The following is a 16,166-nucleotide window of genomic DNA, read 5'->3' as shown; positions in this document are numbered from 1 at the left end:
TCATGCAATTGTGGTAAATCTGGCTTGCATGCAAATTGTCTGGAGCTCAGAAATCAGCAAATCAAATTCAACAGGAAGTGCATTTGATTGGCTCATTTCCAAGCTACATACAAGCTGAAATTATTTACATCTTATTGGCTATTTCTAGTAGTGACTCATTAGATGATAGGACTCTCCTCAGTACAGTGTTGAGCATTTCCTATCAGTACACTGTCAGGGTTCCTGTATGCTTGTATCAAAGCAGTGGTGCGGATTACTGAACTACTCACTTTATATATGTTTGCATACAAGATTGCCATTTGATATACATGTTATCCACTTAAGTACCAGCGGACTCTGCCCCCTTAAAGACCAGAGACCGCTGGTACAATAATGAGGGAATTACAACTGAATCGCTGCATATACCGTATATTCCGGCGTATAAGACTGGGTGTATAAGACGACCCCCCAACTTTTCCAGTTAAAATATAGAGTTTGAGATATACTCGCTGTATAAGACTACCCCTGTTCCAACGCACACCAAATAACATTTTTAAAAAATCATATACTGGTGCTATGCATGAACAGATACTGGTGCTATAATGTATGTGGTACCCCTTATATAAATGTATATAGGTGACTGACTGGTTGGATTGTTCAGCTCTCCCTCTCCCTAAGCGGACAGGTCAGCTTTGCCTATCTCCCTGTTTATCAAAGCGGTATGGACGATCATGCTGTGCCCATAAAACACGCCTCTTTCACCCTTGTGGCCCGCCCCTGTATCTTATTTGCCTCCTTCTCTGCCTCTCAGATCTTGCACATGTGCGCCTGCGCCGCTTCACTACAGTCCTCAGTAGCGAGATCTGAGAGGCGGTAACAGGATAGGGCGTATCACCCGGCATCAATGACACCTGGCGTATAAGACGACCCCTGACTTTTCAGAAGATTTTCAAGGGTTAAAAAGTAGTCTTATACACCAGAATATACAGTACCTGCCGCACGCGGGGATCCTCAGGACATCCACGCGGCCGTCTCTATGACGGCAGAGTCATGTGAGCCGGTCAGGAGCCGCTTTCATTGGCTCCTGCCCGTGTCCATCAATGTAAGCTTATGGGAGTTGCTTACACTGACAGACACTGCCAGGAGCCAATTAAAGCGGCACCTGACCGTTTCACAGGACTCTCCCGTCATAGACAGGCAGATCAAGTAAGCTGCAACGAGACACGGCAGGGATTCAGCGGCGGGATCGATGAAAACGGTGCATGCATGCTGCAGCGGTGATTGAAATCTACGCCCTGCCAGCCAGATAACCACCAAAACAAGGCATAGATTTTAATCACCTTGGTCCTTAGTTAAACTGCTATCTTAACTATAGCAAAAGTGTTTCAAGGTGAGCTTTGTTACTCCCTCCAAAGTGTTTTTCCTGTTTGGGGGTTAAATATAGACATAAATACATTGCACACAAATGTTAACATGCCTTACGGCTCAGACACGCCTACCAGCAATCTGTTGAACTATCTTCCAAACTTGTCTAGTGGAAGATAAGTTAGGTGTGTGTACAGCTGACAAACAACCAGTTGACCAACCAATAACAGGTAGTTTGCCAGATCCAACAGGAAGATCATTCTGACCAACTATTAGGCAGATTGAAAGGTGTGTACAAGTCTTTTGAACAACTTTGTTGTTTTTGAATGCAGACATGTTGTACGGTTTGTCGTTAAGCTACACGCATAGTATTTAAGTGAGTTGGTTGGCGTGTGTGTACGTACTTGTCATGTAAACAACTTGCTGTACGGTTGGTCATGTTGTGCATTAAGTTGGACGTGTGTTTGAGCCTTTACTGATTAGCTGACAATCTTTTTTTTTTTTTTTTTTTTTTTTTTTCTTTCTTTTATTTATTTATTTTTTTCCTCCAGTCTCCTGTTGTGGCTCGCACTCAAGTGCCCCAGCAGCAGCATCATCACCACCATCCAGAGAGGAAGTTTGACCTCCTGAGTGACCTTGGGGACATCTTTGGCCCTCCTGCACCTCAGCCAGCTGCCACTGCTAACTTTGCCAATTTTGCAAATTTTAACAGTCACACAGGTATGGAACAACTGATTTTGTGTTACAGGGATATTAACTGGCACAGGACATGCTACTGATGGTAGAAGAGCTACACTACTCTTATAGGTTTACATTTGTAGCAGTGAATTTTATTGGATGAAAAAGTTCTGTTTCTGACTTGTTTGCAGATTATCCCAGGGCTGTGAAGTCGGAGTTGAGGAGTTAGAGTGGAAGCAATTTTGGGTACCTGGAGTTGGTGGTTTCATATGCTTAAGTAGTCTGAGTCAGATGATTTTTGAACAAAATCTATAGCCTTTGTAAAAAATTAAACCAAGGAGTCGGAGCAATTTTGGGTACCTGGAGTCGGTGGTTTAATAAACGCCCGGAGTCAGATGATTTTTGTACCGACTCCACAGCCCTGGATTATCCCATGCTTTTTCTGAACAGGGACTACTTTACTACATATAAAAGTAATTAAAAATTATGTGACATTATTGTAATTACACACAACCATTAGACTTTGAGAGAGTCTTACGACCCTGGGTCTGTCACAACCTCTCCATCCTTATGGCTAGTTGCACAAAACCGAGCAGTACCGAATTCAGGAAAGGCCACCGGTCTTAAAGGAATACCGAAGTGAATATAAACTGATGAGATAAGCAATTGTATCTATCCTCCCCTAAAAATTACTTTTTTTTTTTTTTTTTTTTTTGATACCCAACGGTTTTATTTTTAATTTGCATCTACTTTTTAAGTTGTTACTGTTTCATTGTCTCTGCTCAATGACACATTTATTGAAGTATGCCAAAGCTAAAATCTATGATGACCCTTTTTATCTCAAAAGCAATCTGTTTTCCCAGGAAAATGTTTTATGGCTTTTCAGTAAAATTTCGTTATAATAAACGCTGATATAGTAAACTCAATCCCCAGGTCCCAGCAAATGCACCTGTATTAATATACATTGTATGATAAATCCTGATATAGTAAACTTCTGGTAAGTAGGTCACTTGGAATTTATTATAAAGGAATTCTACTGTAATTCCTTATCAGTGAGGAACACTATATAGTCTGACCCAGTCACGACTCAGACAGAAACAGTCACTTGCATACCTGATATTTAACTCTTTCAGGCAGAGAAAGAAAAAAAGGAACACAGCATAATTATTTGCATGCTTGGCACTGTACATACACATGTCCATCTCATCATGTCACATGTCACCTTGACATTCGTACTCACATTTAGCCAGTTTCCTGGTGTGCATGAAAAACTGGAATCTACCTGCAGTCAAAAGTATGTCCTTCCGTTTGCTAGTGAATTTGCCCACACTTGTGTTTTATATACTGCAGCCTACTTGGCTGTGTCATCATAAGTCAGACACAATTATCATAGCTAATGAAAGGGAATTTGACACAAATACAGTGCACAAAAGATGCAGAAGTGGAGCAGCTGCTTGGCAACCAATCACAATCCTTGACGTCTCCATCAATGCTTTTTTTTCTTTCCTCAAGGTCTGCTCCAGTTTTCTTTGCAATTGGGTCTGATAAATCTGCCCCAATGTTCAAACCTGCTAAAATCATTTTTTTTTTAAACCTTTAAAGGAGAACTCAACTGTGTATGAAATGAAAGCTAAATTCGTGGCTTTTTACTTATGAAAAGTTTGTAAGCTGATCAGCCTTTCCTGTCCTTTAGCAAATAAGACCACGCAATGAAGTCTGAAGCAGAAACCAGGATTATAAAATGACAAAAAGAAATTGTCTAAATACAGTACAGTGAGCAATGGTGATGATCAGAGGTCATATTTCTCTGAAGATTCTCACTTATCCAGGTCAAAGGAAAAGACAGAAATAGCTTCAAATAGACACATTGTTTGATCTAGAAAGTGTTTTGTTACAGTTACCAGCTTCTTTGTGTCTAATGAAGAAGTCAGTAAAAGTTATCATTCTATACAGCAGGGCTCATATGTGGCCAGGATTAAGTTCTGTTTGGCTGCATAGGGCGCTACCAAATTTCAAACAATTTTGGACAATCTCAGCTGCCTTTACAGCAGCTATACTTGTGAATAGAGATCGATAACCAGATCGATTTCCAGATCACTACTGCACAAAATAGATCCCGTTATTGATCGGGAACAGATCGGACATGTCGGAAATGATCGATTTGACCTGTCAGATCGGACGGGAAATTACATGGAGTGTACCCAGCAATAGAGGCAGGGTCTCAGCAGGGACATCAAGACTATCTGCATTGTGTAAAAGGAGATAAATGTCAGCTTCCGTATACCTCTTACTGCTTTAAAGAGACACTGAAGCGAAAAAAAAAATGATATAGTGAATTGGTTGTGTACTATGAATAATTACTAGAAGATTAGCAGCAAAGAAAAAATTCTCATACTTTTATTTTCAGGTATATAGTGTTTTTTCTAACATTGCATCATTTTATAATATGTGCAGATTACACAACACTGAGCATTCAAAATGAGTCTTTCAGAGCAGTCTGTGAACTAATGACCTCTCCTCTAGCAGAGAAAAAGTAAACAGTCCACTTACAGTTGAGATAATAAAAGTCAGATAACAGCCCTCTCCACGACTAACTTGGTCGGAGAGCTTAAAGGGAAGGTCCAAGCAAAATAAAAGAGTTTCACTTACCTGGGGCTTCTACCAGCCCCATGCAGCCATCCTGTGCCCTCGTAGTCACTCACTGATACTCCAGTCCCCCGCTGGCAGCTTGCCGACCTCGGAGGTCGGCGGGACGCATTGCGTACATTTTTACGCATTCCCGCAAGTGCAGGAACATTAACACATACATTTTTACGCATTACTGGTTCAATGCGTACATTTTTACGCATTGAACCAGTAATGCGTAAAAATGTATGTGTTAATGTTCCTGCACTAGCGGGAATGCGTAAAAATGTACGCAATGCGTCCCGCCGACCTCCGAGGTCGGCAAGCTGCCAGCGGGGGACTGGAGCAGCAGTGAGTGACTACGAGGGCACAGGATGGCTGCATGGGGCTGGTAGAAGCCCCAGGTAAGTGAAACTCATTTTTTTATTTTGCTTGGACCTTCCCTTTAATGGCTTGTTTGCATAGAGATAACAACTGGAGTTTCTCAACTCTTCCTGTACTGGAAACAATTAGACTGATATATCTGATCTTAATGTTTTATTTCTTAGCTGTACTACACATACAAATCATAATATCATAATTTTTTTTCGCTTCAGTGTCTCTTTAACCATAAGTATTGCTAATGTTTCATTGTCTTTAGTGGTGATGGCCTGAGCCCACTGACGCAGTTGTCTGCTTTTCAGTTACACATCAATGTTACAGATGCTGAAAGCGGACATAACTGCGTTAGGGCTCATTTCCATTAGCGCAGGAGCCGTGCCTCAGCGCGGCTCTGCATAGCACGTGAACCCCTTGCTTCCCCATTTATTATAATGAATGGGGTTGCGGGTGCAATCGCCCCAAAATGCGTGCAACCATGCATGCATTCATTCAATCAATTCAATCGCAGCGGCGCATGTAGGGAAACAGACAGTGCAGTCTATGCACTCTCTGATGTCTCTGCAATGGCGTTTCCATAAGTGTGGCTGAAAGCGCACATATGGAAACAAGCTCTTAGTGGGCTCAGGCCCTGAGTGTTTTCACTGTGTAGTAGTCAAACGCTCAGCACTAAAATTAACTCCCTAGAACTAAAGTGTTTTCTGGCATTTTTAGCCATGCAATAGCCAAATGTTTAGTGCCAAAAATAACTACCTGCAGCCAAAACCCGCTGCTGACTATTTAAATGCCCAAACCAGTTGCACAACTAATGTGCTGCTTTTAACTGCTTCATGAATGCCATGCTCTTAGATTAACTTTACCTGTAGTTGAAGTCCTAAGTCTAGGATTCCTTCTGAGCAAAGAGCAGAATGAATTATGTACAGCATTGCTGCATAATTTAGAGGACTTCAGGTAGTGGTGTCATGTACTTGCCTGGATATTGGTCAGTTGCTAGGGAGAATAAAAACCTTTTAATTATATCAAATTCTCTGCTTGTTTTTCTCGAATGTAAAGTGAATACGAGCTTCCAGGAGAGTTTTCACATTGTGTGTTAGTACTTTCTCCTACCCTATTCCTTTTTGTGAGGGGATGCAGTTACTTATGGGTAGGCAGTTTATGAAGTATTTAGACAGCAGCCCGAGATGTTAAGCATCTATTCAGTTTTTAGCTAGCAGGGGACATGCAGCAAAAGTGCCAACATTTCCCATTAATGCCTAAAAAGGTATTTGTCTATCCTCTGGGAGATTTTCCTCATTTCCTGATCACATGACATCAAGACAGGAAGTTAGTTAAAAATCACTCTAACAATGGAGTGTTTTAGACTTGGGGCCTATTACCACTACACGCAGATTGGATGCAGAATTGATGCAGAATGGATGCAGAAAAACTGACTCCAATGAATGCCTATGGGAAAGTCTGCATCAGAAATATCACATTTAGTGGAAACAGGCCCATAGGCTTTTATTGGAGTCAGTTTTTTGCATCCAATCTGCGTGTAGTGGAACCCTCCTGGCGGTAACCCCGACCTACACTCGGGATAGCCGCCGCAGAGAATTGCATGGCCCCGGGAGGGATTTTTTTAGTAAAACTTGTAATACTTGTAGCTAGCACTAGGTTAGCTACCTGTGTCCCCCAAGTCCCTCCGGTCCCCTCTTATCGCCACCGTAATACGTACTCCCCAGGGATCCCGCGATGGCGCAGCCTCCCAATCAGCTCCGAGGCTTCGCTATGGGGAGGATCGGGACTTCGCATGACGTCGATGTCGTCATGTCCAATCGTCGCCATAGCGACGACTGAAGCTGATTGCAGAGGCTGCGGCTCTCGCGGGATCGCGGCTGGGTAAATTATAAGCGGCGGTGATCTGGGCGACCAGAGAGGTGCGGGGGGCTTGGGGGACACTGGTAGCTAGCCTACAACAACAAAAAATAACATTTGTAAAGCGCTTTTCTCCCGTAGGACTCAAAGCGCATAAGCATGGCTCAGTGCTAGCTACAAGTATTGCAACAAGTTTTATTCAAAAAATCCCTCCCGCGGACACAGCCACCGAAACTGCGTACCACCAGGAGGGTTATTTAAGCTTGCAGCAGTGCGGACCTGATGTATATAGTCTTTAGCTGCACATTTACATGCAGTTTCTCATACAGAGGAGCCATTATAGAGTTAATGACCCATTTACTAGCATTACTTAGGCTTAAACGGAGTTCTTCTTTAAAGTTAAAGGTTACCCTAAAACGTTATCTTTACACTTGATTGCCAAGCCTTGAAATATAAGCTGTTATAATTTCACTTTCATTTTACCATTCTGTGTGAGCACATCTGAACTGTTATGGATGCTACATACGGTATAAAGTTCTTGTTTTGAACCTGAATGAGACATTCAGATCCCTTAGTCTTTGTTTAAAACGATATCTGCTTCCTTCTGCCCATCAATCGTTCTCACAATCCTAGGTGGCGTACACTTATGTCCAAACAAGTTTTTGTGTAAAGTCACGCTAGCAATCTCTGTATGTGTTGCCAATTCGTGCTGTTCATTTTAGTTTAACATTTCATCTGCATTTTAACTAATGTGTAATTATTTGTACCATTTTATTTCCTTTGGTTACCATATTGCTCGTGTTCATTAACATCATTGTTGTTGTTTTTTTTTTTTTTTTTTGTTCCTTTCTGTTCTCAACATTTTGCAGCTCCCAATCCTGCCCATGCAGACTTTGCAAACTTTGATGCGTTCGGACAGCCTAGTGGCACGAGTAGTTTTGGAGCATTTGCCCCAGCGAGTCAGACACCCTCACAGCCCTTAAGCACAGGTAGTCTTACCTCTGTACTGCAGCTTGCATAGGAGCAGCCTTACTCTACAGCTGTAATGAAAGTGCTAACATCTCCATTTTCTGTGTTTGTGCAGTTTGTATATCATGTTCTTTTCTCTCCATACATCTTTTTTTTCTTCTTACTGTTCTTTTCTGGTTATGTGAATAATTGCTAGACAGTGGTTTGTGTACAATTTACTAAATAGGTTTATAAAGTGGAAAGCTTCTTGTGCCTCTTAGTGGCTAGAGGGGTTGTCCTCTTGGAGCTCCATTATGCTGAACATTTAGCATTTCCCTGCTCACCATGTTAGTGAGTGAGATTTGCCATGCTCTCTCTCTGTCTGAGGGGGAATTTGGCACACTGCTTGCATTGCAAACAGCTGCCGGCAACCTGAAGTGGTAAATGGTGGCTGTTCCCATTGCTGAATGGGTAGAGACATAGCAGTTCATGAAAAAAGACTTTCACTGCAGGCTTGGATAATTTAAAGTGGTTCAAAATCAAAGCAGCCAGCTCTATTCAGCATTCGTCCAGCTTTAAAGCGGACCTGAACTCAGTATTTCCTCTCTGCTCTAAAAGATACACAACAGCATGATAAGCTTTAAAGAAAATCATTTTTTTTGAAAAACAATAAATCTGCAGTGTTTCTACTTACTGCTTTCATGGAAGCAGACGTATTGTTAACATCTTGTGCTTTCAAATTAGATTATCTGCCATGGCAGTCAGCTGACATTGAATTACAATTTGTGATTAGGCACAGATGTGGGGGGATTTGACAGGCTAAACTCTCTAAATACATACAGGTTGCATTTCTCTGTTTCCATCTGTCCTGTACAAGAGTTCAGGTCCACTTTAATGAGAAATGAAAGGTCGACTATACTGTAGCTTAACATACAATAAAAACTTGTTTTCTAACACCATATTTCTTATATAGTTATCCTATGTAAAAATCATAGCCCGCAAGGTCACAGCTAGTAGCAGCCATATTGTGGTTCAGTTACAGGGAGTTATATATTGTGGGAGTGTGGGGATTCTTCAGCTTATCAGTGCAGCTGTCGGCCAGAATCTCCCTCCTCTCACAATTTAGCAAACGCTTAATCTTCTGCTCTTTTTACACGTAAGAGGAATCTCCTAACAGAGGGGAATGCTGAGTGCTGGGCAGGTTGCTGTTGATATGGTCAGGTGTTCAGCCCCATCTACGATTTTTTTTGTGCAATTCGATTACGATTCTATTTACGATCCGATTAAATCCTTTGCCATTGTTTTGCAATGGCAAATCGAATTGAATGGAATTCCGATCGGACATGTCCGATTTAATCGGATCATAAATAGAATCGTAATCGAATTGCACAAAGAATCATATCGTGTACATTGGGCTTTAGAGCCCCACAGCTGGGTGAAAATAAACCTATTGACCATTTCAGATCCTCTTTCTTAAATTGATTTTTTTCTCTTAATTATGTATAATAGTGTGGCTAATCTATTGGAGCAGAGTGAATAGATGACTGTAATTCTGCTTGAAAATTTAGAAAATGGAAAGGTTACCTGACTCGACATATATTCCAATTGCACAGCTTTCAGACTCTCTTCTCTACAGTGGAACAAGCATACAGCCAGTGGAGTCAGAACACCTGTTCGCATCCTGAGTCAGTGATTCAGAAAGTCAGGAGATCAGCCACTCAACTAAGGGAAAAACATAAATGTGGCAGCTCACAGGGAACCATTCTTGCATTGGTTTCAGCATGGTGGACAAAGAGTCTGAATGTTGCCTGCCCTTTATCTCCAGCTGGCAGCTTTGGCTTCTCAGTGAAGTGTGTGACCTGATTTCTTTACTATGGTCCTACTTCATTTTAATATGCTACCCAGGTCCTTTAGGGTAAGAATGGCTATGCTGCTTTGGGCCAAAGCCGTGTAGGACCGCCTTCCTTACCTTCACCACGTGACCTTAACAATGGGATTAAGAGATGGAGTAGACTGGAAAGGATGTTACGCAACCAGGTTTCAGGATATGCCCCTGAATGTTACTAACCAGATGGAGGGTGTTGTATTCGAGTTTCCAGTTGCCCAGACTTCTGCCATGTCAGCATCCATAGGATTGGTCAGTTAGTAGACTCTTGAAAGAGCATCAGCATATAATAAACTCATGGTCTGGCAGGATATAAATAAAGGCTATTCTGTAGATGCACATAAAGCTATGAGTATATACAGCTGCACATCCCCTGACATCCAATTTGTAGCATGGTTAATTTCAGAAAAGGTCTCAGAATTCACAGCACTCTGGTGTCTAGTGGAAGTTAATGAGCTGAAGGCTGAAGAATACTGAACAGGTTCTTCCCTGCAGTCAGTGCTTATGGCAATGATGTATGAGGGGAAAAAACTACTGCAGCAAAGCAGATTGCACAAGTTATCTGCTGTGTCAGAAAAAGGAAAGATGATTTCTGAGGGGTTTTGGCATTAATGCTCATTTGCCTTTACACTTCACTACATACAGTAAGAGCTATAATATAATATCTGAATATACCTGTTATGTGGTGCTGTAGGCAAAATCTGAAATCATAAGTCTTTATGCAAGATGTTAAAGTTGGGCATAATAACATTTGAGTTGCATCTTTATTACATGTCATTAACTCCAGTCAGAACGAGAAATTAAAACACAAACTGGATAAAAAATAGCGCTGCCTATCAGCCCAGAGATTTTATCTCCAACAACAACAACAAATAACATTTGTAAAGCGCTTTTCTCCCATAGGACTCAAAGCGCATAAGCATGGCTCCGACCATCGTGGTACAGAGGAAGAATTTTATAAGTCTGGAAATGCCAGGCTAAACAGGTGGCTTTTCAGTCTGGATTTTAATAGCTCCAGGGATGGTGCTGTCTTTACTGGGTGTGACAGGGAGTTCCAAAGAGTAGGGGCAGCATGACAGAAGGCTCTATCCAGATTTTTTGAGGTGCACTCTGGGAGTGACCAAGTTTATAGAACTTGCTGATCTGAGGTTGTGAGAGGTGTGGTGCAGCTTCAGCAGGTCCTTCATGTATCCAGGGCCCAGATTGTGCAGGAATTTGAATGTCAGCAGTCCAATCTTGAAGAGTATTCTCCATTCTACTGGTAGCCAGTGCAGTGAGCGAAGGATCGGTGTAATGTGACAGTGGTGAGGCTGGTTTGTTAGCAATCTGGCAGCAGCATTCTGCACTAATTGCAGGCGACGCAGGTCCTTTTTGGGGAGGCCGGCATAAAGGGCATTGCAGTAGTCCAGCTGTGATGAGATGAAGGCATGGACTAGGGTTGGAAGATCCTCTGGGGGAATCAGATGTTTAATCTTTGCAATGTTCTTCAGATGAAAGTAGGAAGATTAAACTACAGATGAAATTTGGTTTCTGAAACTCAATTCCCCATCGATTAGTACGCCAAGGCTAAGCACAAGGCTGGAGCTGTTTATGTCTGAATTCCCAATCCTGATTGGTGTTGCTTTAGGATAGAGCTGTTTTGATGGCGGGCACAGGCTTTGGACAAACAGGACCTCAGTTTTGTCAGCATTTAGTTTCAACCAGTTATCATTCAACCATGCCTGTAGCTCAGCTAAGCAAGAGTTTATTTTTGGGGTAGGGTCTGTTCCACCAGGTTTGAAGGACTGGTATAGCTGTGTGTCATCGGCGTAGCAGTGGTACGTCAGGCCATGACGTTGGATAAGGGTACCGAGTGGCAACATGTAGATTGCAAACAGCAGAGGGGATAGGATTGATCCTTGTGGCACTCCGAATTGTAGAGGTGCAGGTTTCTCCACATCCAAATACAGTCAGACCATGGGCCTAAAACCCAAATTCCAGAAGTGTTTGTTTTGTGATAGACATTTTGGGGGTTGGTAGTGCTGTCGCTGTCCCAGTTGCAGAGATTTTCTCTCTCCTTTTTCTGTGCACCACCATGGAGCTTTTAGGCTTTAAAGACCACCAGAGAGGAATATAGAGGCTGACATATTTTATTTTTAAACAATACCAGTTTCCTGGCTTCCTGCGGATCTCTTTGGCTAGAGTAGTGACTGAATCTCATACCTGAAACAAGCATGCAGCTAATCCAGTCAGACTTCAGTCAGAACTGTAATTTTCATGAAGGAGTCCGCACACAAACCATAGAAGCAATAAACGTGAAGTATTTATTCTCCCATCACATACATGTGCAGACACGGTCTGACCTGCTTAGGTCGACGCACGTTTCGGGGCCACGCAGGGTCCCCTTTGTCAAGACAGATAGCAGATAAGACATACACCTTGTCAAACCAGTATACAACTATAGATATACCCCTAATCCTTTTGGAACAACCCCTGGGTGGTTCCATCAATCACAAAGCTGTTAAGCCCCATCTACACGATACGATTCTTTATACGATTCGATTACGATTCTATTTACGATCCGATTAAATCCAACATGTCCGATCGGGATTCGATTCAATTCGATTTGCCATTGCAAAACAATGGCAAATCGAATTGAATCGAATCCCAATCGGACGTGTTGGATTTAATCGGATCGTAAATAGAATCGTAATCGAATCGTATAAAGAATCGTATCGTGTAGATGGGGCTTTACAATTCAAAATAGCTGTTACAATTCAAAAATGTCTATTTGCAATTCAATTGCATTGCCTAAATGTCAATAGGTCTATCAGCCTGTCAATCAATCCCATGACACTCCGATGCACTGCATGTCCCAGCATGGTGTTCTATGGTGTCCCAGCATGGTGTTCTATGGTGAAAATAGACATTTTTGAATTGTAACAGCTATTTGAATTGTAACAGCTTTGTGATTGATGGAACCACCCAGGGGTTGTTCCAAAAGGATTAGGGGGTATATCTATAGTTGTATACTGGTTTGACAAGGTGTATGTCTTATCTGCTATCTGTCTTGACAAAAGGGACCCTGCGTGGCCCTGAAACGTGCGTCGACCTAAGCAGGTCAGACCGTGTCTGCACATGTATGTGATGGGAGAATAAATACTTCACGTTTATTGCTTCTACGGTTTGTGTGCGGACTCCTTCAGGAAAATTACTTGCACATTGCCTGGGGGTCCAGCACCAGCCTACCTACTAACGTGTGTGCGTTCCTTTTATTGTAAATTCAGTCAGAACTGATCTGCATATGCTTGTTCAAGGTCTATGGCTAAAAGTACTAGAGGCAGAGGATCAGCAGGATAGCCAGGCAACTAGTGTAGTTTAAAAGGAAATAAGTATGGCAGCCTCCATATACCTCTCCAGTTAACTCGTCCTTTAACATGAATCTGGTGATCCTGGGGACTGTAAATGAATGACCGCAAGAAAAGCAGGTCCGGGGTCTTTTCCCCCCTTCTTTAAACGCTACCAAACCGTCTTATTTCTTGATGTCTGTCACTCTGGACAAGAAGTGACGGCAATTCTCACTGACGTCAACATGGGACAACACCAGTAAAACCCCAAGACTGAGTTCTGAGGCCTTTCCACAATGTGCAGGCCTTTACACCTTGCTTACTGCTAGTGTTCTGGAAAGGTTGCTGGTGAAGCAGTATTCCTGCTGATCTCACACTGAGTTTCCTGCTATCTCTCACACACACTCAGAAGTTGCACAATGTAGGCTTGTTGCTGCTAAAAGTAGACCCACCCTAAAGCACATGTTTCTGCACTGGATTGCATACAATTCAAATTACCAGATTATATAAACTCCTAAAGATGCAGAGTATAATATTATAAAATACATATCAATAGTATTGGCAGTTCACAGTTGTATTTTACTTTTACCTGGGGTTGCCTATTGTAACAGAGACTACCATGAAGTCTCATTAGATCAAGCACCAAATGAGAAGATCTTACAGTTTACCTCATTCATTTTGTTACTGTAACCTTGTAAAGGCATTACTATTTTTCAAGTTTTGTCTGTGTTCAGAATTCTGAATAATGTCTGAGAATTAGTTAAAGATACCTAGTGACACATTACCTGCTTGACTGATCCAAACATATTAATCCTCCTGAGAAACAATGGAATGACAGAGCGCTGCCTGGCAGAATCTGGGAATCGAATGCCTAGTACACACCATACAATTTTCTGTAAGATTTTCTGTAAAGTACTGGTAGAGACTGGTCATTATCTCTGATGCATTGTCTTCTGGTTATCTCCTGCTGAGTAGAACAATGCTTAATTGCTAGGCAGATGGATGGTTAGATAGATAATTTCCAACATGTCGGAAATTATCTATCTGGCAGGTAAATCTTACTGAGAATCTTATTCCTGGCATACACAGGTCATTTTTCATTATCAATCGAGCCGCTGATGGCTCGATTGATAATATCCGACTTGTCCGATGACCCGCCGGTTCGATTCCACGCTCGATACCCGCGGGCAGGACAAAAGAAAAACGACACGCAGATAGGGAAGTGCCCGCAGGAACGAGCGGGAATCGATCCGGACGCGCTGGCTCGATTCCGGCGCATAGTCGACCCGTGTATGCCCAGCATTACAGAAATTTGTGTGGTGTGTACTAGGTATTACATTTCTGATCATAGCATAGTCTGTAATCACCTTCTGAAAGATCTTTACACGCAGACCGAATCAGAAAGGCTACTTTTAGTGATCTGAGTAAATTTTGTGAGCGTAAAAAAAGGTGTTTGAAAATTAATTTCAATAGCTGAGGTAAAGGGTCCTTTAGTCCTTTTTAATATGCTTTTCTAAAATTGTTTCTCTGCTGTGTTTTTTATATTGTGGCAGAGGTGTGCTGTGTTGTCGTTGCATTCTGTATACTGCGGGTTTTATATACAACATGCAAACTGTTTATAAAGTTTAAAGGGCAATTTAACTTAAAGCTTTTTAACAGCATGCATTTATTCAGCTCAACAGGTCTCCCTAAAGGCTTTTCTCACCAGTGCCTACTGCTGCCCATGGTGGCCCCTTCCAACTCCCACCATGGGCAACTGTAACTGCTGAGAAAAGGGGGAGCAGCCAGGAGGGCATACTGGGAAAAGGGCTGGTAAGTATCACTCTCGTTGGATTGGGTGAGGCTTGGCAGCAAAAAATAAATAAAAAAAGGGACCAATGTGCAGAAGTGTAAATAAAATGAGGGGGAGGACCTAAGAAGATAAGATAAATACAGTATGCTTTTTTAGTGTAAACCTTACTCCTCCCTCCCCAGCACCTCTGCCTGGGTCTAGGATTGGACATGTATTGTAAACCATGCATGCTCAGTATTTAAAGTGACCCTCTGTAAAGTGGTTTCCCCCACACCCAAAATATCTGTCAGGTGTACTTGAACACCAAATGACAAAGCTCTTTTCTCTCTGTGTATCTAGGCAAACTGCTTAATCGAAACTTGTCTAGGTTAACAGATGATTCCTGTCAGTTTGATAATTTTTTTACAGAAAGCATGTGGTGGCTGGTGGCTCAGTAATTTGCTAAAGGATGCTGCAGGCAATAGCAAGGTTCACCCATCTGCATGAAAGATCTCTGCACATTCACTGGCTCGCTTTAGGACACTGGCTCGCTTTAGGACACTGGCTCGCTTTAGGACACTGGCTCGCTTTAGGACACTGGCTCGCTTTAGCACATCAGGTCCCATTAGCACGCAGCCAATGATTGTTTTTAGAGGCAGCCCCTTTACATAGAATAAAAACATGCCAAAAGCACAGATTCTGTGACTGTTGTGATAAGAGTACGCATAGCTTCCAACTGTCCCTCTTTTGGGACTTTTCATATTTTTCTTATGAAATCTTTGATATGCGAGACTAGGGATGTGTTGGGGGCGTGATTAGCGGTGTGGCAGGGGCATGGCTTCCGGGTCCCTCTTTCTTATATCAAAAAGTTGGCAGGTATGAAGTATGTGAAATGGGTAATAATGGAGAGCAAGGACCACATGGAAATGGTAAGGGCATGAGGGGCTCAAAGCCATTGGACTTATGCCCAATGTATTTTGTGGCAAGACATCCCTTCATGTACCATTGCTTACTTGACTCTTGTCCTAGAATGATTTGCGTAGCTTTAACCATTGCTTACTTGAGTATATAAAAAGTGTTAGTTACCCGACTGTAATTCTGGTCCTTTATAGTAATATCAGAATGCCTCTCATGAGACCGGTATACACACATTTTACACCACTAATGCTCTGCATGATTCTTTTCTTTTTCCTGTGTTTATACTGTAGTGTATAGCACTGATATCTTTCACATTATACAATACAGAATCATTTCACTGACCGCTCACATCCTCTATGCCTATTGCTGTAATATGTATATTTTATGAAGGGGTCAGCTACGGCATTTCCTTATTCATTGGTGACAGGTGAATTTTAAG

The 16,166-nt window shown here is 42.1% G+C and overlaps 1 protein-coding gene across 9 annotated transcripts in view; it reads left to right on the top strand.

The window, feature by feature from the left end:
• Window positions 1–16,166, top strand: part of AGFG1 (ArfGAP with FG repeats 1) — a 169,444-nt gene that overhangs the window by 112,204 nt on the left and 41,074 nt on the right. For 7 of the 9 annotated variants that reach the window (XM_068280522.1, XM_068280518.1, XM_068280517.1 and 4 more), the window contains exons 5-6: window positions 1,896–2,064; window positions 7,749–7,868. In XM_068280522.1, the coding sequence (XP_068136623.1) occupies window positions 1,896–2,064; window positions 7,749–7,868 (289 nt within the window). The remainder of the gene's footprint in view (window positions 1–1,895; window positions 2,065–7,748; window positions 7,869–16,166) is intronic. The other 2 variants (XM_068280525.1, XM_068280523.1) reach the window with 1 other exon arrangement.

Source organism: Hyperolius riggenbachi, chromosome 4, assembly GCF_040937935.1.
Source record: "Hyperolius riggenbachi isolate aHypRig1 chromosome 4, aHypRig1.pri, whole genome shotgun sequence".
NCBI lineage: Eukaryota > Metazoa > Chordata > Amphibia > Anura > Hyperoliidae > Hyperolius > Hyperolius riggenbachi.
Note: the sequence above shows the minus strand (reverse complement) of the source record. Positions and strands in the feature narration are given on the sequence as shown.